General features: G+C 32.0%; 3 protein-coding genes across 3 annotated transcripts in view; 2 read left to right on the plus strand and 1 right to left on the minus strand.

Moving 5' to 3' along the window:
* Nucleotides 1-5049: 5049 nt before the first annotated feature.
* Nucleotides 5050-9258, plus strand: LOC140047857 (protein farnesyltransferase/geranylgeranyltransferase type-1 subunit alpha-like). Its single transcript, XM_072092893.1, has 7 exons — nt 5050-5203; nt 5559-5673; nt 6135-6239; nt 6681-6953; nt 7307-7369; nt 7661-7832; nt 8812-9258. The coding sequence occupies exons 1-7, from the start codon at nt 5101-5103 to the stop codon at nt 8914-8916; spliced, it is 936 nt and encodes a 311-aa protein (XP_071948994.1). The 5' UTR covers nt 5050-5100; the 3' UTR covers nt 8917-9258.
* A 1200-nt stretch (nt 9259-10458) lies between these two features.
* LOC140047858 (testis-expressed protein 36-like) lies at nt 10459-12302 on the plus strand. The gene is made up of 4 exons (XM_072092894.1): nt 10459-10896; nt 11127-11267; nt 11594-11674; nt 11918-12302. The coding sequence occupies exons 1-4, from the start codon at nt 10846-10848 to the stop codon at nt 12242-12244; spliced, it is 600 nt and encodes a 199-aa protein (XP_071948995.1). The 5' UTR covers nt 10459-10845; the 3' UTR covers nt 12245-12302.
* A 957-nt stretch (nt 12303-13259) lies between these two features.
* Nucleotides 13260-26625, minus strand: part of LOC140046203 (E3 ubiquitin-protein transferase MAEA-like) — a 48885-nt gene continuing 35519 nt past the window's right edge. The window contains exons 7-10 of the mRNA XM_072090766.1: nt 24909-25042; nt 17996-18120; nt 17025-17089; nt 13260-16619 (exon numbers count right to left, since the gene is read on the minus strand). Of these exons, the coding sequence (XP_071946867.1) occupies nt 16518-16619; nt 17025-17089; nt 17996-18120; nt 24909-25042 (426 nt within the window). The 3' untranslated portion in view covers nt 13260-16517. The remainder of the gene's footprint in view (nt 16620-17024; nt 17090-17995; nt 18121-24908; nt 25043-26625) is intronic.

The following is a 26625-nucleotide window of genomic DNA, read 5'->3' on the forward strand; positions in this document are numbered from 1 at the left end:
GCCGGGTGGGGGGGGGGGGGTCCAATCAATTATCGTCAGAAGGTGAACAATCAGTCTAGGTAGCAGCAGCAGATTATTATTAACGCCTGCTCCATTAATTAATCCAGAAAAAGGTTTGTACATTATCTATTTGTTTATTAGCCTTCTCCTAACACAATTATATTTTCTTTAAAAAAAGGTTTTATAAGTGGTTTCAACATTTACGATAGTAATTTCACAGTTCTGTGTCTGGACGCAAGTTCATAGACCTACTAGTTATATTATTCATATTAACTGATACTTACTCTTCATTTACCGTAAAGTTCAGTTTTAATGAAATATATAATATAAATTGGCTTCGTAACAATTAATTAGTGTTGAAAAGGTTAGTTTTTTGGTGATAGGTGAAAATGACATGTCACTTCGTAATCAATTTATTTTTTTGGTATAAAGGCCCAATTACACTATGACGATAACGACGGACGATAAATATATAGCATGCATTTTTTTTACATAAACCAAAAGAAATTAGAAAGGTTTTCGTTCTAGACCTATAGGATAATCATTTATGCTGTCTTTGATAAAAATAATGTTTTTCAAATTCCAATCAAATGACGTCATGATAAATAAAAACAATAAAATCGCTGTATTGTCACGATATTATTGGTCTTACTAATCATGACGTCATTTGATTGGACGTGTGAAAATATAATTTTCATCAAAGGAATTGTTTATATTTCTTTTGGTTTATGTATTAAAAATGCACATTTGTCTATTTATCGTCGATCGTTATCGTCCTAGTGTATGGGCCTTATGCTGTAAATGTTCAATTAATTGATCAATCCGATTTGATTAGTTGGACTCTTGCACAGTTGCTGTCTAATCGTTGTTGTGTAATATCATTTCGAACCATATTAAAATCATAAAGAGATTCATATTCCTTAACATGTGGCTGTGCATGGAAGTCCGGTCTACAAAAACTCGGGCCCGGGATCATTGTTATTGGGCCTGAAAGTGTTGGTGAATTCATAATTATACTTAATATTATATTTATCATATATATAATTATATTATTATACAATTGAAAGCAAAACCCGTTGAATCTCAAATCATTAGGACTAGAAATTTGGCTTATCAATCAAATAAATACTTTCGTTCAAAATGAAACTCCAACCTCTCTAATCAAAAGATTGAACTCGAAAACGGACCGTTTTTTGAATTGGGTATGTTGAAACATTTCAATATTCATTTAAAAAAGAACATTAATTATGGTATTGATCAGTGGCTATAGAGGCGTAAAAACCCTCGGTCAATATCATGTAAAATGCACTGTGGACGGGTCATTATTAAGACTGCAAAATTGGGCTTATCAACAAATAAATACTTTCGTTCAAAATGTAAAATCAAGGCTGAAAAATTGGGCTTATCAACAACAAAATATTTTATTATTAGACGCGATAACATCAAGGATAGTCAGTATAATTATTAATATAGCCACTGTTACTAGTTTTATTCTACATGCTAAAGTAAATAAAAATCCACTAGAAAACAAACCAGTCTGAATGTTATGCTTATTAGCCATGTTATGTTTGTTACTGTAGGCCTATGATAGTTTGCAATGTCCACATATTATTTCCGTGGGCATATCCATAGTGTATCACTCACAAAAAAGACGTGTGAGGTTCTTTCTTTAGATTTTGAAGAATGATTTGTGTTACAGGTTAAATGCTCAAGATATCGGCTAACGCCATGGGACCCTTGGCTTATCAATGAATAATAAATACAGTACTACTTTCGTTCAATTGAAATCAGAATCTGACCGTTTCATTAAATTGGGTGTGATTAGGCCTAAACATATAATAATTTATTAAAAAGGTACAATAAAAACAAATGCATCAGAGGCGTAAAGAACCCACGGTCAATATCATGTAAAATGTATATGGTATAAGCACTGTGGAAAGGGTCATTATTATTAAACTGGAAAATTCGGCTTATCAACAAATAAATACTTTCGTTTAAAATGTAAAATAAGACTGCAAAATTGGGCTTATCAACAAATAAAATACTTTTTTTTCAAAATGTAAAATTAAGACTGGAAAATTGGGCTTATAAACAAATAAATACCTTTTTTCAAAATGTAAGAAAACATTTTTTAAATATAATCCTTAAGCTCTGTCTATACTATTAAACTAAATATGATGTGCCCATATTATATAGACATGACGATGTCATATCACTACGATATTCGGGCATATCACTACCATATTTGGGCACATCACACTTTTTTTTTGTTAAACTAGTTGGGACAGTGCAGACACAGAACTATGTGATCGAAACTTAAGTCGAAATTGGACTGACGCGATTGATTTAATTGGGTATTTTTATTAATGTAACGATTCATTAAAAACTATAATACCGATGCGCGTTTGGTATTGATCAATGGTGCAAAAAACCCTGAGAAATAATGTTATAACGCGATTTGGTGATAGCTTAGCAATAATACAACCCATATACTATTATTATAAATACCTATATTACAAATCCATTCATATAACTTTTCATCGCGAACCGAAAATGTATAAATGTTATTCTACAGACAGTAATTATATATTCAAAAGCCATATTATTATTATTATCAATACCTAAATGCGATAGTAATAACCACATAAACATACATTATTCCTATTACAAGTTTGTGCGTTTAATTCTAGAAAGAAACGACTGTGCTGACAGTCCAATGACATAAATCACAAGTAAAGTCCCAATTGTTCACTTGCGTTTTGATTGGCCGACCTATTATATTAAATTAATGAAGACTGTTCTTACAACTGTCCAGTCAAAAAGTTACGCGGCGTTTTTTGTAAGAAATATTTCTTGTTTAGATGTGTGTGTGTGCGTAACAACCTAGTCTGGGTTCCAGACGGAGTTTTGTCTTAATATTAGTAAAAAGATAAATATTTTGGCACATATGGCGTTTCATACGTATACTACTTGATTTTGGATACTCCGTCTGGGGAAACACGCACAAGTCACGTGGTTTGACACCAAGAATTCTTGGTGCATACGATTATCCGGTTGACTAGTTTCAGCTGCATGCGATTGGCTACTCACTCGTACACCGTTTTAATATTCATATTTCAGAATTTCAAAGACTCAACAACTAAGATGATGCGCATGCGCTATGTTACGTTTAGACAATGTGTACTTGGGTACATTTATGAAAGTTTCTGAAGGCTGGAAATTATTTTATAGGCCTATGCCTAGTAGTCTGGTAAACATTTGATGGGATTTTTTCCCAAGAACATGAAAACTCGTCTTGATATGATAGGCTATAGCTTCTCCGCAAATCAAACATTGAATGGATCATTTATTACGCGGAGATAATTTTGATTTAATTCCCACACAGAACAGCACAGCTGTTGTGTGCCGGTGGTGGTATGTAGGGCTACTTTATTGGCGTTTTATTTGGCAGGTCATGCGTGCGAGTTGAGTGGGACCTACGAAAGAGGCCTAGGCCAAGGACTAAACAATTAATAAACAAAACAACTTGGCATTACGATTTTATATTTCAACAGTCTCGATCGTACATTCAGCACTGTACGTACGTCTCGATCTTTTTCATTTTGAAACAAAATGATCATTGGCTGATTCGAAATCCATATTTACATACCGCCCGCCCCATATAGCCAAATACGGTATGATAACCTACGTCATTCTTATCGGATGTTTGCGGTCTGCAAATCGATTTCTATACGTGTTTCACAAGTCTGTAGTTTCAGACAAAAATCGCGGTCGAAATAAAAACAAATAAATAAAAAAAAAAGATAATACAGACTTGGGGCAAGTCTAGTAACAACCTAAAACCTAAAACTGATCTAAAAATATTAGTTTTTTGGAGGATAAGATAATTTTATGAATGTTTACATTTTTTTGTTCTATAAATTGACGAAGTTCTTAAATGGCTAACTGATAAAAATGAATAATACATGATTTCTTAGTTCTGGGGCCTAACGTATCGAAACAATTGCTAACATGGACCGTTTAAGTTTAGTCAATATTTTTTAGTCATAAATGTGTTTACTTCTCTAAATCAAAACACTACATTAAATAATAGGTATTGTTTTCATTTTGATTTGAAAAATGAATTTTATGTGTTTTTTATGTTGTACGAATATTTGCATTTTACGGTTTATGTATTAGGCCTACACACGTTATAAAAGATCGGGTTGAAATTACCACGCCCCTCATTCTTCTTCCAGAGTCTTGAATCAGCAGACGAAAAAAAAGTTAAAAATAAAAATCAGAGTAAGATATTCACAACCAAATAACATAATTGTAGGCCTATTCTTTAAAAAGAATCCTTTTTAAAAATTTAACAATAGGTGTCTACTATTCACTTTTAAGTTTGATCCACTTGTGTGCCTCTTCAACCCTCCCTTTAATATTTTCCTGTTCTGACTTTGTTTTATGTGGTGCTGTATGTAAAACTTCAGTTGATGAATACTTAACCAACATTTTGCTTTTAATGACCAAGATCAGAACCCTTTCTTATGTTTCGGTGCCGTGATTACTAAAATCCGGATGTAAACTGAACTGATGGCATGGAGAATTCTTCTCCTCCTAGATCATGTTACTGTTACATTGGCGTATAATAATAATAATAAATTTGTTCTTCTTGATTTTGCAATAAATACGTTCCCAGTTTTGGTTTTTGTTATCAACGACGATTTTTCTTGCATCGGATGCATTGTTGTTTAATTTGTTATTTTTGGTGAATTTTGTTGTTGTTGTATTTGTTCGTTATGATTTTTCAAGATATGAAAGAGAGTAGGTTGATACCAGAAACATGAATTATGCTCATTATGCATTATAAATGAGTAGGACAGGTGTAACTTTTTAAAAACAAAATATGCATTAATAGTACATATTCTATTTTGATTGTTGCATGGAGTAAAGAATACTCCATGATTGTTGTCTGCTGCATTATTAAAATGATTCCTTGCCTGTAAAGAGTCAAAAAGGCGGTAACGGCGTTCCATAGCATCATCATAATAATAGAAAAAAAAACACGCGAGACTTGGAAATAGAATTAAAAAGAGAGGGCTAGGATCGGATTAGGAAATGGATAACTTTTACAAAGATAAAGAAGAATGGAAAGATGTCACACCAGTTCCACAGGATGACGGACCTCATCCCGTCGTGAGAATTGCATATTCTGAAAGATGTAAAGAATTAATAAAACATGTTTTCCTAGCCTCTAGAGTGGGCCTAGATAGGCTAGGCTAGCCCAATCAATATTAATATTAGGCGTTAATATTAAGCAACAGCTCACACGATCCGAGGCCTGGCTAGGACTAGACGAGCTAGCTGCTGGGCCTAGACAAGTTGATAGGCCTAGCCCTGTTGGACTTCCGATAATCACATTATTTTTTAATTAAAATTTCTTAGGTTAACTAGTATAATAACGTTATTAAGCTATACTAGGCCTAGTGCTACTAGCTAGGCCTACTTCTTTATAGCCTAGTTTTATTAATTTATATTAAAAATAGTAATCTTGTATTGTACTGTTTATTTTCTAGTCAAAGATTGCTTTGATTATTTTCGGGCAATACTTAAAAGTGATGAAAAGAGTGAAAGAGCTTTACAATTGACTGCTGATGCAGCCGAACTTAATCCTGCAAATTACTCGGTTTGGTAGGTATTATAAACTCTATCTAATCAACAAAACCAAATTATTACCATAATTCGTATTTATTTGAATATACAGAAAGTACTCCATCCACGCTTCTTGGGTCGATATTAATTGTGCTGTATATTGAGGGGTTGTTTATTTATATATGCTACTACTTTAATAAATTAACCCTCTCCACACCACTTAAATAAACACCTCCCTGGAATGAATGCTCGCACCCCCCTTAAAAAACCTTTTTTTTTTATTCAAATAGATATGGTACATGGTTTTTTAAAAATAAAGACGTCAAATTTGTCAAATATCAATAGATTTTATATGTCATGACATTCGTTTTATCCAATCATCACAGCCATAGTACCAACAATGTACTTGGCTTACTTCTCTTGCAACTCACAGAATACACTTCTGCTGACCCAAAGTGTATATCTTATATACAGTCTGGTTTTTGTTTTTATTACAATAGGCAGTATCGGCGATTCATTTTGAAGGCTTTAAACAAAGATTTAAAAGAGGAACTCGATTTTATTAAAGAAATTATACAAGACAATCCAAAGAATTATCAAGTTTGGTAAGTTATTGAATACAGTCAAATGTGGCTGGCAGATACAGGTTTTGAGGAAGGTGGTTACTTAATCACGAAACTTTTGATTTTGCAACAACCTAGGAATTATAACGTCATATGGCAGTACTACTCAAAAGGGGTTAGCATTCAATTTCGTTTGTTCTATAGGTCCAGGTGATGACATTATGGAAAAATTACTTAATGCATAATTTACGTACCAAAACATTCATTATTCATAAGCTCTGTCTACACTATCAAATATAGTAGTGGTATACCCAAATATGGTAGCGATATGACATTATCATGTCCATATATGAGCACATCACATTTTTTTGTCACATAAAATTTGATTGTTTTGTTAAAATATAAAGCAAAAAACCCAAAGAACTAAAGCAAGACAGTTGTTGATTATTTATTTTCTCTGATAAATTTGTTTGCTGTATTTAGGCATCATAGGAAATGTCTCATTGATTGGACACAAGACCCATCAGAAGAGCTTGAATTTACTGAAGAAATTCTCCACTTAGATGCTAAGAATTACCATGCTTGGTCGCACCGACAGTGGATTCTTGAAACGTTCAAATTATGGGATGGCGAATTGGCATTTGTTGACAAGCTGTTATCACAAGACCTAAGAAATAATTCGGCATGGAACCAACGTTTTTTTGTTATTAGTAATGTTTCTAAAATAGAATCTGCTACCATAAAAACAGAAGTGGAGTAAGTATACACTATTTTTGTTTCAAGATTTTTCTACTCATTTCGCCAGTGTTGTCTCTTGACAGCTCTGTTAACACTATCAATCTAGTTTGACAAAAAAGTGTGATGTGCCCAAATATGGTAGTGATATGACATCATCGTATCCATATATGGGCACATCAGATTGTTTTGTCACATAAAGTTTGATAGTGTAGACAGTGTTTTACAGAAATGGATCCAAAATGGTACAAAGGGCATATGGGGTTATCCTGATTTTTACCTTTCAAAAGTAGAGCTTGAACCGACTCTGCCCCTTTTCTTCTATTAAAGTCATTCATAGAGAGTAATATATTTTGTACAATTTTTTTCTGTAGGTATGCATTAGAAAAGATAAAGAAAGCACCAAATAATGAGAGCCCTTGGAATTATCTCAGGGGGTAAGTATCACAAACAAGAAGTGCGATATACAGTATAACCTAACCCCATGTCATTCACATGTCATTCCAGTGAGCCCTTGGAATTATCTCAGGGGGTAAGTATCACAAACAAGGAGTGGGATATACAGTATAACCTAACCCCATGTCATTCACATGTCATTCCAGTGAGCCCTTGGAATTATCTCAGGGGGTAAGTATCACAAACAAGGAGTGGGATATACAGTATAACCTAACCCTCATGTCATTCCAATGCTGTACTTCTACTAAGCATCTTCACCTTTCATTTGACAGAATCCTATCTGATCATGGAATGTACAAATATTCTGGGTTGATGGACACGTGTCAGGGAATGTATAATAATAACATAAGATCACCGTACTTAATAGGCTGCATCATTGACATGTATGAAGAGATGTTAGAGGATAAGACGGGAGATGATGATACATTAGTGAAGGCTGTCAAGGTAAAGAATATAAATAAATGTATTTATTTATTTATTTTAACCATTTTTAATGAGGGTGATCAATCCAGCAGTTGCTGATCATTTGGGACCCTCAGAACAGATACAATACACAAAATCCAACAAAAAAACAGAAAAGTTAAAGAAAAACAAAAACCAAAAAATAAAATAAATTACATGAGAATAAAAATCTGAATAATAAAGAAAATTTGGAATATAGAAAATAACTGATATGATAAATTAAATATATAATATATAGCTCCTACTTTTACTGTATACTCTCTATACATTGAGAACACCTTGCCAACAAATGTTTGAATCTTTCACAAACCCACATTCACCCTAATCAAAGTAAGCCATGTATACTGCAACAACATAATTGTTTACTACAAAATTACTAAGTCAGATGTTCTACCTGACCTGCATATTTGTACTGTATACTTGGTACATTGAAAGCACTTTGGCAACAAATATGCAAGTAAATTACACTAATTGTTATTCAAAATGTGCAGTACAATTGTGTCCAGATCAGGAAAATCATTTGACCAATTAACTTAACATACAGACACAGCTATACAGATTCCTTTTATCCAGATTCCAATATAATGGAAATTACAGTGCTCATATCTTGCCTTAAATAAATATAAAGAAAAAGAACTATCTAACAAATCTTTTTTTATAATTTCGTATCAAAGCTGGGTAGATAACACAAAATCTACTTCTTCTAAGCCATGATCTAATAATAATAATAATAATAATTTATAAAGCGCACATATCCACTAGAAGTGCTCAAGGCGCTACCAAAGTTGACAGTGATCATCAGTTATCACGGCCAATAATTAAATCTATATACATATAAATTTTTATTGTTTTATATTTTTACATAATTAAAATAGCAAAATTAATGGTACTGTGTAACCGTGGTACACTGATTTCTTAAACCAACATTTAAATAACCGTGATAAATGATTGTATCCCACAGCACTGTAAGGAATTAGCTGAGCAGTTTGATGTAATTCGAAAAGAGTACTGGCTGTATGTGGAACGCTCGTTGGTTTGTCGATTTGGTACTAGCAAGGATGAATAAAAGTTTTAAAGATTACACAAAAAGGTGTAATTGTATGTCGCCGCAATGGAAGTCTTCTTAGATGTTGTTAACCCGACCGTGACCAATACTGCAGCCAGCAATTTCCCTACAAAAACATTTATTACTTCAAAGTTGTATGTGGAAAAATAATGTATTGTCACTGAATGTTTAAATTTTAAATTCTTGTGATTATGGCTGTGTGCATAGTAAAACAGTTTATAATGGTATCTAATACATCTTTTTTTAACCTGCAAGATGTGTAGGCCTACTAAAAAAACTGACCAAATTAAATTACTTTTTATGTTGCAAATATAGTATCATGTTGTGTAATTAAATCAAACTATAGTACAAAGAGAATGTGTGTTCTATTTGTTCATGTCGTCCTAGTTGACACGGGCTGGTCAAGCACTACAAGATGACAGTTTTATTACTTTTGCTTTTCCTCTAATCCCCTGTTATACTTATATGTTTTGTTATGTAGAAATATTGAAAATAAATAAATAAATTGTTCATATTATTACTAAGCTTCTCCTCTAAACAACAAAATAGTAAATAGACTCTGGAGTTTCCACTCACCACCGGGCTACACACCATACAAAACTCTGGTTTGTGAAAACTAGTTACCTCAGGTGATGTGAAAGTTGTACTATTTTGTTACTGAAAGAGGACATCAATAAATACTATTAATGGCCAGTTAAAGTATGGTTCCAACTAGAGACACAATGCAATGATGTGACGCAATCAAGTTACCAATTGTGTCGTATTCAATTGGACTTTTACCGTTGAGTAAAGTTTTTCTGTTGAGTACTTATTTAACGGAGTATTTTAAGCGTTGAGATTGTTTTTAACGAAAAAGCCCCGAAAAAGCTTGCATTGTTTGGGGCACAAATTTACAATTCGAATACAAAAAGTACTCAACGAATCTATAAGTTAACAACCAAAATTTCCCATTCGAATATGACAAATGACATCAAATACAATGACAAGAGATTGATTGCATGTGCAACAGTTTTAATAATATCCATCACTTGTCTTTGATCAAATCACATAAAATTAAATAATGCATACATATTAAAAGTACAAAAACTGGTTTCATTATAATATATATATAATACTTCAAACTCAAGGACAAACTATAAGGACAAACTATAAATGCATGATTATGGTGTAGTTTGCCTAAAGTGATACATGATGTAAAGGCACATGGTACTACACTAAAAAGTACTGTAACGTTGAGGGCATTTTGGTGTAGCAAACACAACAAAAGCACGTGTTTGCTTAAAAAGTTTTAACTTGTATCCATAACAACGACGTATCACATGCTTCATAGACGCGGAATAATACATTTCTGTTTTTTAATTGTTACAAATAATTTTAATTATTTTTAAAAGATGTCTACAAATAGCTTTTTATATGCAAGATAATAGGATGGTTGTTATATCGAATTAAAATGTATTAGCTTCCTTTAAAACATATCGGCCTAATCACGAGTACTAAAAAAGGGCAGAGTAGTGATTTGGCTACTAAAGTTAACAACAACAACAAACTTCAGTTGGTCGATCGACCGTGATCGTCGCGAGATTTTACTTCGTTTTCTATTCTTATATCTTCAAATTAGACTGTTGATAATGCTTTTCTAATGAAGAACACATCCTAAACGAAATAAGGTCATATACCCACTGAACAGGCGTACTAGCCTAGTAGTACTAGAAGTTGCTTCAATCAATCACGCTCTATTTCCTGCTAGGCCTAGGTAGGCCTAGAGGTTAGGCTAGTTTATTAGTAAGCTAATAAAACCTAAAAGCCCACTCAACACTGTCAGAGAAGAGGCCTGGGCGAGCGGCTTACTAAAGTTAGCTAGGCCTCTATCTACCTACAAAAGAGAGGCCATCCTTGCCTAACTTATTATTAATTTATTAAACACTGGAAATGCCAAGGTCAACCAAATGTACGCCATCCACCAATAATGATGGAATATGGGTAAGTAGTAACTATAGGCTAGTATATCTCTGTCTGTTTTGTAAATTTTATATTTGATATGATTTGATGGTCAAATAAATGAAATTAGGCCTAGTAGCATAACTTAAGTTACTAAGTAGCATTATGTTAATATTTTTTTAAATAGCCTAGAGTCCTAATTAGCTAATTTTATTTATAATATTGTTTGATGAACCCACACATAAATAATGATAATATTTATTTAATTTCAGTTTCGTACCAGAGGATGGACAGATGGGCCCTTAAATCGTGTATCTGCAACTTCAACAGGAAGCATGCTGTCATCCACTTTCAACTTAGAATCATCCAGACACCCTTTACCTCCGCCCGAACCATTCAATACATTAGAGAAGGTATTTTGTTCATAATCCTACCCTTTTTGGTGTAATGTGAAGAAGAACTGCTTATTTACTTACAAATGGTACACACTGCTTTGATAACTTGTGCAGGAGCAGTACATACTGCTCTACGACTCTTAATCTTAGTACAGTCCTCCTAAAGGCCAAATTACACAGATGAGCGGTAACGATAATAAAAATACAGAATTTTCCGTATACCGTTAACCATTTACTGTGTAAATTGGCCTTAACACTGCACTAGTTCAGTTGCCAAACTCCATCCATTGTCATAAACAGTAAGAGAACTTATAATTATTGTATATTTTACACTTTTTTTGCAGAACAACTACATTGAAGAAAACCCATTTTCTGGCCATGATAACAGGCATTCATTTCAAGATCATGGGGTGTATTTTGGACAGGTATAATATTTTATCTTCATTTGCATTGAAGCTCAACAAATCCATTGATTGATTCCAAACCTTTTCCTGCAATACAAATGATATGAAGTTTGTTTTAACAAGTGTAGCATGGTCAGCATACTTGATAGTTTCTGTTACAGAATATACAGTAGTGTTACCAGCATTACTAGTATTATTCATAAAATATCTCTCAAATTCTTGCATACTTGTATATCACCACCATGATATTTTTACTGATTTTAGGGCCTTGGAAAGAAGTTATGGCAAGGAGAGAAGCGGCAACACAATTCACGGGATCTAATAACGTGGGAAACTGGTCATAATCTTCACTACAGTACGTACTACCACGACACCTACAAGGGAACTCCTACTAATAAACCTCCGACGCATCGCAGGTTCCCACGAGTACATTCCGAACCAAAACAGGGTAGCATAAAATTGGATACTACGACAACAGACCGTTACCAATCACCTGATGTTCCGCATAAAACGCCAACGCAAATTTTAGCCTCTTCTCAGGAACCATTTATAAAACACAATCCATGGCGGTATTCATATAAAGCATACTAGATTAACTAAATGATGAAGAATTGAATTAAATATTTCCATAAATCTGGTGCATTTTAAACATTTGTTATTGTGATATGGTTATGCGCAATTTGAACGGTTTGCGCAATTTGAATCAAATTACTTAATTCAAATTGTGCAGAAAATGTCAAACTGCGCAAAGTATTTCAGTATTTGATAAAACTAAAGCTTGATAACCTTACTTATATTCTACATTGGTAAATAATGTAAGTAATATTAATATTATTTATTAATAACTTCACTTAATAAAATGTTATAAATAAAAATAAAACGATTTATGTTTTTATTATGAGAGATGATAAAACCATGTACTGCTGCATGATGAGCTAACAATAATATGGGGCTTCCCCTTTTATGCATAGTTAGTTAGTTCATTTTTATACTGGGTGACCTCTTCAGTGAAAGACTGATCTCCCAGAGGGCCCAGTTGGTGATCAGTGGCTGTGATGTACTAATACACCGGGGTAACCCCTTACTCGCCTCGAAAGATTTACTAGGTTCTTTAAAGTGCACACGAGCTAGTTGTGTACACTGTACCTATGGTTTATAGTCCTTATCCGAGAAGACTCGTTCTATCACCAGAACCATGGAGTGAGTGAACCTCGAACCCTTGCCGATGTTATGGATACGTAATTACGGTTCCACTGTCTGCTCGGCCACTCACTCACTCACTCGAAAGCATACCATGTTTCGTTCCCGTTTAAAAAAAAAATCCCTGTACTATTGGTACATGGATTTTTTTTTTCAATGCCAAATTTTTACCCTTTCATTGTTATGCAATCATATCATAATGCAATATATATGTGCGTATTTAACAATATTATTGCATAATAATTGAATCTACAAAAGGTCATATTTTGGCTCTTTTGCGAAACGTTTAATGAAAACAATCAATAGCAAACTATTCTCCACCAAAATATCTTCAAAAACATTTATGAACAAAATGTATTTATTAAACCAAAACAGAACTAATGCATTAATTATATACCATCATTAATTTAAAAAAAAATGTTTATTAAAATCTAGCATAATCATTCTATGATTGAATTGATTACAGCATTTGATCTACAATAAGTTATTATGTTTCAATGAACAATTGACCAATCACACTAGTGATTTAGATTTATTGACCAATCACACTGGGTGATTTATATTTATTGACCAATCACACTGGGTGATTTATATTTATTGACCAATCACACTAGGTGATTTATATTTATTGACCAATCACACTAGGTGATTTAGATTTATTGACCAATCACACTAGGTGATTTATATTTATTGACCAATCACACTAGGTGATTTATATTTATTAACTATGATACCATGCCATGTATGAATACATTTATCGTGCTGTGACCTCCATTAACAATATTTGTACTAATTTAATTAAATATAGATGGTAAATTACTCATTTATGAGTAAACTAATAGTTATATGTCTGGTTATACAAATATTATTACTGTATTATATATAATGGAATGATTAATTAACTTATATAAAATAACAATATTTTTTAGATCAAGCCCATAGCATTTCAGTAATTTGCCTTTGGATTAATATAAATAATAATATATACTTGTAAAGGTTAACTTTTCAACTAAGAAAAAGTATTCAAAACTACTATTAGTACTAGTTAAAGTCATTAGCCTTACAGTTATATTAGCAATGACATTCTGATTTAAATAAGCATATATTAAATGGTAATATTAGAAAGGGTAATATCATACAAATTATATAACGTAAACGTACATAATATTATTACAACATCACTACTGAACAATTAACATCACATACAGCCAATTTGTAATCTAATCCTTTGCAAAATTATTTCAGTAATATCATTATCATTTTGTACATAAGGGTCAAAGTCTTCTTGCATTGACAATAGCGATGTTTTGTTTCCATGACAAGTACCACTAGACTTTGTAGCTATGGTGTCAGTGCATATTCATGTTTCTAAAGCTCTGTCTACACTATCAAACTAGTTTGACAAAAAATGTTCCCAAATATGATAGTGATATGCCCAAATATTGTAGTGATATGACATCCATCATGCCCATATATGGGCACCCGCATCACATTTTTTTGTCACATATCACATGTTTGATAGTGTAGAGTTTAAGCGTGGTGTGCAGAATGAGTTTAGCTTGGAAATTTAGTTGCTAGACATTACATGCCTTGAACAAAAATACAATAAATTCGTAAACAATTTAAATGCAACAAAAATAAATCATACACGAAGTAAAAAACATATTTGCATAGAAATTGAAGAATAAAGCATAAACAAATTATTTTGGCTTGTGATAATAGTAAAATATGAGTGGGTTGATATTTTGGGGTCCATTGATTTCGCATAACTTAAGTACATCTAATACTAGTGTAAAGCATCCCCATGCCATTTATACTCCTGGGTGAAGAATCAAGAACCTTATTAACAATGCTAGCCAAGTTAATCTTCTGCATATCATATACAGTACTTATTTGTTATTAAACATTCTATGAACTGCCCTCTATCTATTGACAGAAGAGGTTAACAAGTTTTGAGCACATGAACCTTTTAAAAACTTACTGTAGTTACTGCAGTAATCTCACTTCAGTAACTGCATGGCTACATTAAACACTAACAACACTAAAAAAGCACCTTGGTGGGTATATGTATACTTTTTGTTGTGTTTTCCATAATACACAACCAAGTTAATTTTAACATTTTTATTCCAATTCTACTGATCTGTATTTGACCAAGCTGCAGACCATTCACACAAATGCCGCAGTGGATAGTTGGATACAGATATTTATTTTCTTGAATATTTAACTCTCTCAATACCAGATAGTAGGATTTCTGGAAAACCAGACATAGCAAGCCAGCTTTACAAGGGTTGGGAAAGCTGACTGCACAACCCTTTTGCAGAATTCAGTACTGTGTTACAACCCTGTGTTTGAATTGTAAACTGTTATATTGAATTTACCCAATTATTATTATATTATTACTGTTATTGAAAATATATACTTAAATAAAAATAACTAAAATGGAAGCTATAGTGATGTATAAATAATTTTTGATGTTTTTATTTTTGAAAAAATAATTTAAATTATAATTCACAAATTATATTTGGTATTTCAGATAAACACAATTAAGAAAAATAAATAATATATGAATATTCATAATAATAGCATGCAATTTGCATATAACAAAACATTGGTAAGCCAACTGAAGCATATATAGCGATAACATTTATATTAAAGGATCAACTGTAAAACAACAATGGGAATGCATTATGTACAAATATCTAGCTAATAACATTGCACATGAACCCTGTCAACAGTTGTACATATTCCATGAGTACCAGTTTTAGCGTTGAGCCATCATATTTTGTTGTTAATACGAGGGGTATGTGTTGTGTACTGTTCTAATCTGAATCAAAATGTACACATACACGACTGTTCGCAATGGTAGTAAAATAAGGAGTTTTAGATTTGCGACGACCGATGGCCGACCGAGTCAATCGATGTGTCGTCGGTCAAATCAAAAGCTCCATATTAATAGAACGATGACCATTCATCTGTTACAATTAAGATTTACGTGTCAAAAAACCCCTATAATGGTGACGATAAATTGGAACTATGGTTTATACATGGTAGAACAATATTAAGAGGAAACTTTACTGTGAAACAAATATATGTTTTAAATACAACTGTGCTTGTGATTTCCATGCAAAGGCCCACAATACAGGTAGGTTGTCTTGCACACGAAAGCTTACCAGTAAACTGATTAGATTAGATTATATCAGGCTTACCAGTAAACTGATTAGATTAGATTATATCAGGCTTACCAGTAAACTGATTAGATTAGATTATATCAGGCTTACCAGTAAACTGATTAGATTAGATTATATCAGTACGGTAAGATCTAAAGCTCTATCTACAGTATCAAACTTGTATGATGTGCCCAAATAAGGTATATATATATATGGGCACATCACCTTTATCACATAAAGATTGATAGTGTAGACAGAGCCTAAGGCACATGCTTTATGTAGCCACATTCACTCATGAAAGCTGACTGCAAAAAGCTAAACAAATATAGTTACAGAAAGTATTAATGGTAAATCAGTCAGTAAGCTCTGCGTCAGTGGAGGAGGCCGAGTTCCAGTATAATACTGTTCATGCTCGGGAAAACATAGCTGAAGAAATTGGCAGTGTGTTGTGTTATTGCATGCACTTTTAACTTTTTTCTCTTCTTCTCTTTTTTCCCCTACATGATGAAAACCTTTTCCAGTTGTTCAATATCATAGACTTCTTGCGTGCGTGGACAAACGACACGTCCACCACGCTCGGCCGCCATTGCAAGCAAAGACTGGTGAGAGAAGGCCAAATTTCAAAACATAAATATGTAGATAAAACATGACAAAAATGACACTAACAACTAAGATAGGATTTATTCAAATTCAAAGTAGCTGCTATTGCAATTATATAACTATAAGTGACACAAACAGCTGAATACTCAGCTATTTTTGTTTGTTTTTTGGAGACATTTTAAAGATTTGTGGTCATGGTTCGGTATTTTTTTAGTTAGAAAGAAAGTTAAGTTTAGTGTATATGTCAAATGTCGTAAGAATACCACTGAAGTCTGACGTGGCATTTTGATTAAAAGTTCTGATTTACTGAATATAGTTAAACTTTCTACGAGGAGTGTAGATGAGAAACACACACATTCAAAACATTTCTCATTTTTTCTGTATAAAACATTAAATACACTTACAATTTCACCATAAACTTGACCATTTGGTAACATCATTGGTACATTATTCTCATTCATCATTTGACCTTTGACACAAATAAAACAATATTGTACATAAAATAATAAAATCTAGAAGGGGATGGGTCTTTAAATTCATTATATAATAACATACCAGTAAAGTTGCTAATACAAGACTATAGAGGGTGTTTTCGATAAAGACCACATATGAAAGGAAGTTGGCTAGACAATGTAGGCCTATAGCCAAATTTTAGAAGGGTGATCTGTAGGCATGGCTCCAGGGGAAAAGAACCTAATGTCATCCAGTGAGGGAGAGAAGTGCTCTGTACTATAACTCAAAGGTATATTTCATTCATTCATCCAGATGATACAAATCATGGATACGTCTTGAAAGTCCAGTTGACTATTTTTCTTTGCATTGATAAATACTTCGATTTCGTTATAAATGGTAAAATAATTGGGTTTTTTTGAGTGAAAATTCATTTTTAATATTTTAATAGTGTTGGTGGACAATGGCCCCTTTTCAAACAGTAACAAAATGATAACCAAAGTGAAAGTGCACGCAACAGACAGATAGCAATTTATAGTTGTTTATGCCTGAGGAATTAATTATTCCAGGAACAGTGGTGGTTTTTAATAGAAAATCGTTATATAAATAAAAGTAGAGAGCGTTATCCAAGAGTATCTTTTAACCTTTGACATAAGATAAAAATGTTATATAAATAGCACTTAACATTTTAGAATTACAAATCTCTTTGCTCATTAACAAAAACACAATCTCTTGAAAACCAAAAATCTCCAAAAAAAATCTTACACTACAGAATTTTACACTACAGAATCTTACACTAAGCAAAAAGGTTTTAAGATGATGCAGATTTTTGCATGACAGACCAGGGGAAACAACAAAGAATGAAGACAAACAATGACAAAAAAAAAACCACACAATATCTGTATATCAGAAAATGTCAACTTACCAGATATGCTACATATCAGTCTTGACTGGGCTGCGTGGGAGTACGGCAACGACCGCGCAAGTTGATTAAGATTTTTACTACAAACAGGGCAGTCCGAGTTTTTACTGTTGTTATGGTAACACTGACTGAAAAACAACTTGTCAAGGAAGAAAGATGTAGTTAACAAATATACATATTATAATATAATCATGTGGGTTGGGTGATAAGACTTCGTTTATTCCATGTGGTGTCTCGTGTCTCTCTCGTGATTTCAAACAACACTTATTGGGCTATGGAATCAATTTGCCGAAGCACATACCATTATTCCCACAAGAACAAAACGTGGCATAAACAATTCAGGATTGCGATATACAACTCCTTAATTTTGTAATGGTGTTCAAAGCGCATCACAACAATTGGACACAAATGTTTTCTTAGACATCAACAATTAAATTTGAACTAACTTTAATTCTCTACAGAAAAGTTATTTAACCTATTATGGCTTAAAAAGTGTAAATAATAATTATTCTCTTCATTAAAGTGTAACAAGTTGCAATCCACTAAACCATAATATGTTAACGATGGTCTTTCACGAGTTCATTATGGTTATGAGATATATATGTATGATCAGACAATGAAGATTCAACCAATCAGAGAGTAGAGATTTTGTAGACAACAAACACAAAAAAGAATCAAGACTTTAAGTGACAGATACATACAATGGATATAAACCTGGATGCACTGGGAAGATCCAGTTTTTAAGAACCAAAATGGATCTGGAAGATCCAGGATTTTTTAAACAGGGGAGCTCTTAACATACAGTTGACTCTCTGAAGACACATTCTGAATACCAGACTTTCCGGGAAAACCAAGACATACTTGGTCAGCCCAATGATGCAACTCAATAAAACTTGGAAACGTTTATCATTTTATGCTGTACCCTTACACACACCAATCTTGCTTGTATTTTGTATTTTAAACGATGTATTTTATCTGTATTTTAAAATATATCTTTTATTTGTATTTTACACAATTTTAACATTTTTAACTCATTTTTTAACTTTGAACAACCAAAAATAATTTAAAACCATGTACATATTTTACTGTGCCCTTTGAATAAAATAAATGAAATGATTATTTATTCATAACTTTGTATAAAGGTTTGTATGATTGAACAGAAGTTTGTGAATAATGATAATTAATTTTTCCCCTTGAATAGCTTGGCAGTAAATAGTTCTTAGTAAGTATGTGATAATTTGATCTCAAAAGGGCTGTTGTATAAGTGCTAATTAAGCAGGGAATTGGGAGAGTAAATTCATAGGAAAGTAATTGTACACCAGCCAGTGTGAACTGAGCACTGGGAATAAAACTATTACATAGGGAAAGTAGGTCACTTAATGACCCTACAAATACTTATAAATGGTTATATGCATTCATTCAAACTTTAATTATAAACAATTTATTATTAATATCACTTTATGAAAAAGGTACAATAATCTTAATGATTATTTGATTCATCTGGTCATTGTTCAGAGGAGTTATAGATTGATTTTTGATTGACTGGCTAAATGAAGTACCTTTAAGAATATCATATTATAATGTACAACAGGGAATGACGGGCCTAGTTCCTTTGTTTTGTTTAATATATAAATTCTAAGCCTCCTTGCCAGTTATGCTATTATAAAACAATAACTGTATTAACTATATCTAAGTGGTAAACAACTTGAGGAATTCAGTCCTAGTTTGTTATGTGTACACGTGGTACATGAGACTAATACTCAAATTCTTTTTCCATTCAGGAAAAAAAAGGCATATGTTTAAAACAAACTAATACCAGAAAAGTTTATAGCAGCAAATTGAATAGTATAAAATTATTTGAAAATAAAAATAAAACACTACATGAAATGAAAGAAAAGAAAAACAGCAATTTCAACAGTACACTACTTTAAAAGTAGACATTATTGGGACCACTACAGTATGACATTTTTTTTGTATCCAAAATAATTGGGCGATGCATTTTAGCGGGAGATGACAAAAAGTATTGGTAGACTTCAGTGATTATTAGGAGAGTTGGGAGGTCTATTTACTAACCACTGACCAGTTGACCTTTACTAAATCCGAATGCTGTTTAATGTCATGCTTTCCATTAATCTTTTTTTTCTTTGATTCATGCAATACATATTGTCTAATAGAAACAGATTCTAATTTCTTAGCAACAATCATGAAGTTCTCAAATCAACGTCACAGTATTCTAATTGCCAATTATCAACTGGCTATCTTCTGCACTTAATTTGTTTAAAACTAGTCACAACATTGAATCACTTTCTACTGTTGATAGATACAAGTGACTCAACGTTATCAATTTCCACTATGGAGAAAAAAAATGGTATTTGTTATATCTGTAACATAGAGAGATGATCACAATATTTGACATATTTGATTTGACTCAAGTAGTACTGTTGTAAAGTGGACATGAGTTGAAATGTCTTATTCTATAAACAGAACCACATGAGATGATTGAAAATGTTCATCTGGTTAGTATTTACTAATTATTGGTTTGGAAAAAAGAATATTTTCAAAATAGAACCACATGAGTAAATAAAGAAGAGAAGAGAAGAATTAAATAAATCAAATTATATATACTAATCATTTAAAAAAAAATTAAAAACCTAATGATTTCAAATATGAAATAAATAATATCTAAAATATGTGTGCTACATAAAGAAAGTTGTGTTATTATATTATATATTTTTTAACATATATAATCTACTTCCCAGAGGAATAAAATGTATCACAATATATTTAGTTACATTCAGGAATTAAATTTCATGAACAAGGATTTTTGTGAACAAGGGGGAAAACAGATAACGTTAGTTCTATGTCCCGAACGTGAATTTCAATCCAAGATATTGCAATATATTGACAAATTACATGGAGATTTGTCTCGCGGGAGAGATAAGCTCAACAGATACGTGACCCAAACTCCAGGACGCCATGGCATTCCCCTTCCTTGCGTGGCCCTGCGGCTCAAAGGGTTCCTAATAGTAAGCCAAATTTAGGAGAAAACGACTGTGAAAAATGCTGATCTCAGAATGACTGGCGCCATGCACACCACCAGAAGGAAGTAGTTACAGCGCTGGTCTTATGTCGCCCAATTAACAAACAGCAAACGTGCAACTTAACTGGGTCACTTTGCTGTATGTTGCTGGGTATATCCCCAGCAAAGTGCATACGAGTTAAAGTTCCGTTTACGGTAAACAACAAATCTGGTTGAAAAACAGGAAAAGAGTTTTAAAAGATCATAAACAAACAGAATCTTGGTATTACATGATAAGGTCTAACAACTAATTTGTTAGCCAAGTTCGGCATTTTTCTTGTGATAAGACAATTAATTCTTTTTTAAATCATTTTGTTGTCAATATTATAAATACTAATATTAATAAATACATTCTCAGCTTAATTTATTTAATATTTACTAATATTAATAAATACATTCTCGGCTTAATTTATTTGTATTTCATAGTAAAGCGAAACTGGCTTAAGATCAAGTCATGTCTATTTTTAAGTTTGTACTAAAAATAAACTTTTATAAAGTGATACTAAAAATATATTATTCTATAATAAATATCAGCTATTTTTAATAAAACAAATTAAAAATAAATATTTGATGTTATCAGACTAAAGTCAGATTAATAAACTATTATTATTTTCACAACTTTAATACCATTAAATTTAATAATTTTGAATATCAGTTGAAATTATTCATTTTCAATATTATATTATATAAATCCAATTGTGTACATTTTATTGTTATTAGCTCATCTTAACATATATTGTTTTATTTTATTATGAGATTTTATCTTATTGGACTTTTATATTTTGCACAGATATCAACTGGCATTTTTTTTGTTAATCTGTAAGGGTTACCACCCTCTATCCATTATTTGGCTATATTTAGCCAAATAAGGTTGTCCCATTAAAAGGCAAAATCTTCATCTCATGCTTAAATACAATACGCAAGGCAAGGTCTGCATGTATACAAGGCAAGGCTACTATAAAACAAAATAAATACACAGAAGAAATTGATGGAATTTCTTCTTTTTCTTGATCTGAAACAAAATTATCTAGAAGTTACCCAAGACGGTTGTAGTAAAACACACTCACATTTGTATCGTCATATATCCTAGCTTGACCTTTAACATACATTTCATCCTTTGCAACATCAGTAGCTTAGGGTGTTGCTTTTTTAATTCAATCCTTTTCCTCTCAAAGCATTATCTAATTTCCCATGCCTGCAAATTGGTCCTCGACATGAATTTAAAGAATTACACGCGAGACAAGTCAATCTTTCGTCTAGAATTTATAAAAAATTTCACATTCTGATAGCAAGGGGTATCAATATATTTTGTGTATTAAAACTAAGACAGTTTGGTATGTGATATTCAGGTAGTTATTGATGATAATAGATCCATCGGAATTGGTTGTTGATATCATTTTAAAACTATTGGAATACATTTTAAGAGCCCATTAACAGTTAACACATTAATTTAACAACCAATCACATTTGAATATTCATAGGTTCTAGACTTTCTAATCACAACATTGACCAATCAGAAATGCAAAATAACAAAACTAACATAAATAGATAATCAAATTATCTAATAGCCAACCAACTATTTGTATTCTATTAATAGTATATATATTCTAACAGCAATGCGATTGATTTGTTTTAACCAATTAGCATTGATATACTACAGGGCAAACAAGAACAATTCGTCTCACAACCAATCAACTATTTGTATTTTTCATTACAAAGGTATTTTATGGAAGAGAGTATTATACCGCCCTCAATTTTGTCCCAAGCCTTGAGGAAAAGCAGGACAAAATGGAAGCTTATCGATAAGGACCCGCTTCCCACATTGTCGCGACACGACGTTATCTGCAAGTAACACTAAGTCAGAAGACTGATCATATAAGTAATAGGCAGACACAAGGGGATGTTCACAGTAACTCTGAATAAGCAAAAAAAAAACACACTCAAGTAAAATGGTCTTGTTTTGTTGAATTCAATCTGCTGGCAGAAGGCATCAAACCCGTCACTAATACTGGTTTTTACCGCTCTTTGCCAAATAGTTGTGACTGTTACTGGCAGTGTCTTTAAAACAAAATGATGTAGTTCTGATTCTATCAGTCTAAAAACGTTAAACTGATTTGCTCACAAAATGGAAATGGTATTTGAAGACACACCAGTTAATGACTTCAAATTGTCTGTTTAATAATTCAGCATTTATACAAATTATTAGATTCTTGAGATGTTAAGATTTAATACAAATATGTAACGTATCAAAATGCAAATAAATGTAAAAATGACAATGCTGTTGAAATACAAACAAAAAATAAGCAAAAAGCTAAATCAAAAAGATAAAGTAAAACAGTCGGAAATAGATCGAAAAGGTTTCAGCTGCCCTATATTATTATTATTCACACATAAATACTCTACTATATATATGTCTTAAAATGATTATGGTTTGTGGGGATGTTCAATGGACTACACCAATTATGGAGAGGAATATTAAATGTTCCTAGTTATATCTTGCTCATCAAATAGAATAGAATAACGTATTGTTGATTTATCCTAAATCAGCTTAGGGTGTTGCTTTTTATAAATCAGTAGCTTAGGGTGTTGCTTTTATAAATCAGTAGCTTAGGGTGCTTTTTAAATTTAATCAAAAGCTGTGTGATAAATTGTAGTTGGATTCGAACCTGTAACTTCTTGCTTATAAGCCAAGTGTGTGCTTAATACGTCAAATTAATTTCAATAATAATTAGCTGTACACAAATCCCTTGAATATATAAGAATATCTAATGTATAACATTTCCTCAAGAGTCGATTTGTAACAAATATTACTCGTTTATCTAATTATTAGTCAAGACTACACAACACCTGTGCCGTCTTTAATTGGCTTAAGGGTGTGGAATTTGCCAGGTTATACAAACACATATAAATATCCATTACATCGCCCTGGTGACCATATGGACAGTCTGACTAAAGCCAGGCAGAATAACATTTGCATACAAGCATCATAAAATTCACTAAGGGAGATTGCAACAACAAATACGATGAAAAACAAAATACAGAAAATTGAGTTAAAATATAACTCTGCCAGCGAACATAACATCTGGAGCATCGAGCCGTAGAAGCTCCGGACTCGTTCGTCCAGAGACCTTATTTGAGACAAATTAATAAACGCGAGGCCCTGGTTAAAATCATCCGAAAACATACAGACACAAATAGTTAAATAATCAAGAACAAACACGCAACAAATAACCAGAAAATATGTTTTAAAATGTTATATAGAGTATCATGTATAATATCAGTATTTAAACACACTATAAATCATGGTGTGTGCGAAGACTTTATTAGCTTAGGTCCCTAAGAAAGCAATGCAATATTATCTCTCCTCACTCAGCAGTATACAGTGGAAAACGAAGATGTTCAAAATGATTACATTGCAAAAATGATGGAAAGCCCCCATGTGGTTCATGAACATTTGTTCATTTTCTTTTTTACATTTTGAATGTAAAAATGTAAATAAAAGTAAAGAAATTAAAATTACTGAATTTAATGTCTTAAATGTATGTTGAGAAATGTATGCTTACATTATTTATTAAGAGAATTGTACAATGTTTTACTTGGTGCAATATTTTTTGTATTTCGATGTTTTTTAAGGGGAAACTGACTCTTTGAGTTATAGTAATTGTTTTGCTTTAGTTGCCCCTGACCATTGTTTCTGTTCTGTTCTGTATCTGTTTATTGGTCGAATAAATAAATGAAATGAACAAAACATTAAGTGAAATCAGAGAGAAGAAACTAAATATGTGTATAATGTTTGAACATTGATTGCTTAATTAAACCTACAACTGACAAGGATACGGGGTCTTCATGGCAGACAGACCAGCCTCCAAAGTAACCGTAAACACAGATAAGTTGTTTAATTGATGTAATTTGTAGTTTTCTTCCCTGAATTGCTCAACAAGAGCGTGCCAGCGTTGGATGTCCAGTAGTTCCTAAAAGATAACACAAGCGAGAAAACAATTCTGGTTAATCTTCAGAGTATAAATGATTGATATTTTAAACTTATGCATAGTGGTATTAGGAATCTGCAAGCACCATTAATGAATAAACATAATAATAACAAATAATATACAAATAATGAATGTTTATGAGTGCAATGGTACAAATAATGGCACGAGGTGAATGATGAAAGGTTATATCAACGAGGCAAAGCCGAGTTGATATAACCTTTCATCATTCACCAAGTGCCATTATTTGTACCATTGCACGAATACAAAACATTCATTATTTGTTTTATATAACATCTAAATAACAAACAAAAATGTTTCAAAAAGTACTATTTAACGATCGTTGAATAGTGCGTACTATTGCACGCCATGTGACCCACATTCGTCCAATCAAATGACAGGAATTTATATAGGTGTTATATAAATAATAATAATAAATATAATTAGGAATGTAACAATTAAAGATGATAAATTTGCTCTTAACTTATTACACTATAGTCAAAATGATCAAAGTTGAGAATAAAATATTTTTTTTTCAATTTTGAGATTAAGAAAAAATAATAATTTATACATAAATACATTCATTAAGGCTGTGTTTCCGCAGCCCTAACAAAATGTTAAATTACAAATTTGTTACCAAATCAGATTCATACAAAAATAAAGTGCACATGATCAGACATTACCGAACAACTAAGGGCCCAACCACAACGCAAAGATTTGTTTTTCAGGTCAAAGGTTAATATTTAACGCATTTATCCAATAATAATCTTATTTGAATGACATAATTATCGGTTAATTTTTCTCAAGCAGAATCGGTTAACCCCTGTTACCGCAGGCAGTTTATCAATTAAATTTAATTCGTTAATTATCGGTTAATTTTTGGTAGTTTGGAAACACGGCATAAGTTTGTACTGTAAATAATAATTGTAAAATATATACTATAGTCTTTGCGACTATAACAAAAAATAAACAGTAGTTGTATAATATTTATAACTGTGAAGAAATAATTTGCTAACAACACTTAGTTGTCAGAAATAGATTTTGAGATGTGTTTCAATGTGTCATAAGCATTTAATACCTGTCGACAATATTGTTGTTTTCCTCTGGAGCAATGGGAAGATTGCTATGACAATGATAATTTCAAAAACCTAAATTAATTCCTTGTCAAATATAGTATATTAATTTAACATAACACAGACAATGTGTTTGTAGGTCAAGAGTATTACATTGTGAAACATATCAATAGGATTGAAAACAAACTGACCAATCACAGCTTGCGAAACATAAAGTATTAGTGCTGAGTAGATTATACAAGTTTAAAAATATCCTGACCAATCACAATCATTGTATAAATTCTAAACAGATTTACAATTTAAAAATATCCTGACCAATCAAAATCATTAATGTATACATTTTAAACAGATCTACAAGTTTAAAAATATCCTGAACAATCATTATTGTATAAATTCTAAACAGATCTACAAGTTAAAAAATATTGTGACCAATCACAAACATTGTTGTATAAATTCTAAACAGATCTACAAGTTTAAAAATATTGTGACCAATCA

The sequence above is a fragment of the Antedon mediterranea genome, chromosome 4 (genome assembly GCF_964355755.1).
Source record: "Antedon mediterranea chromosome 4, ecAntMedi1.1, whole genome shotgun sequence".
Taxonomy (NCBI): Eukaryota; Metazoa; Echinodermata; class Crinoidea; order Comatulida; family Antedonidae; genus Antedon; species Antedon mediterranea.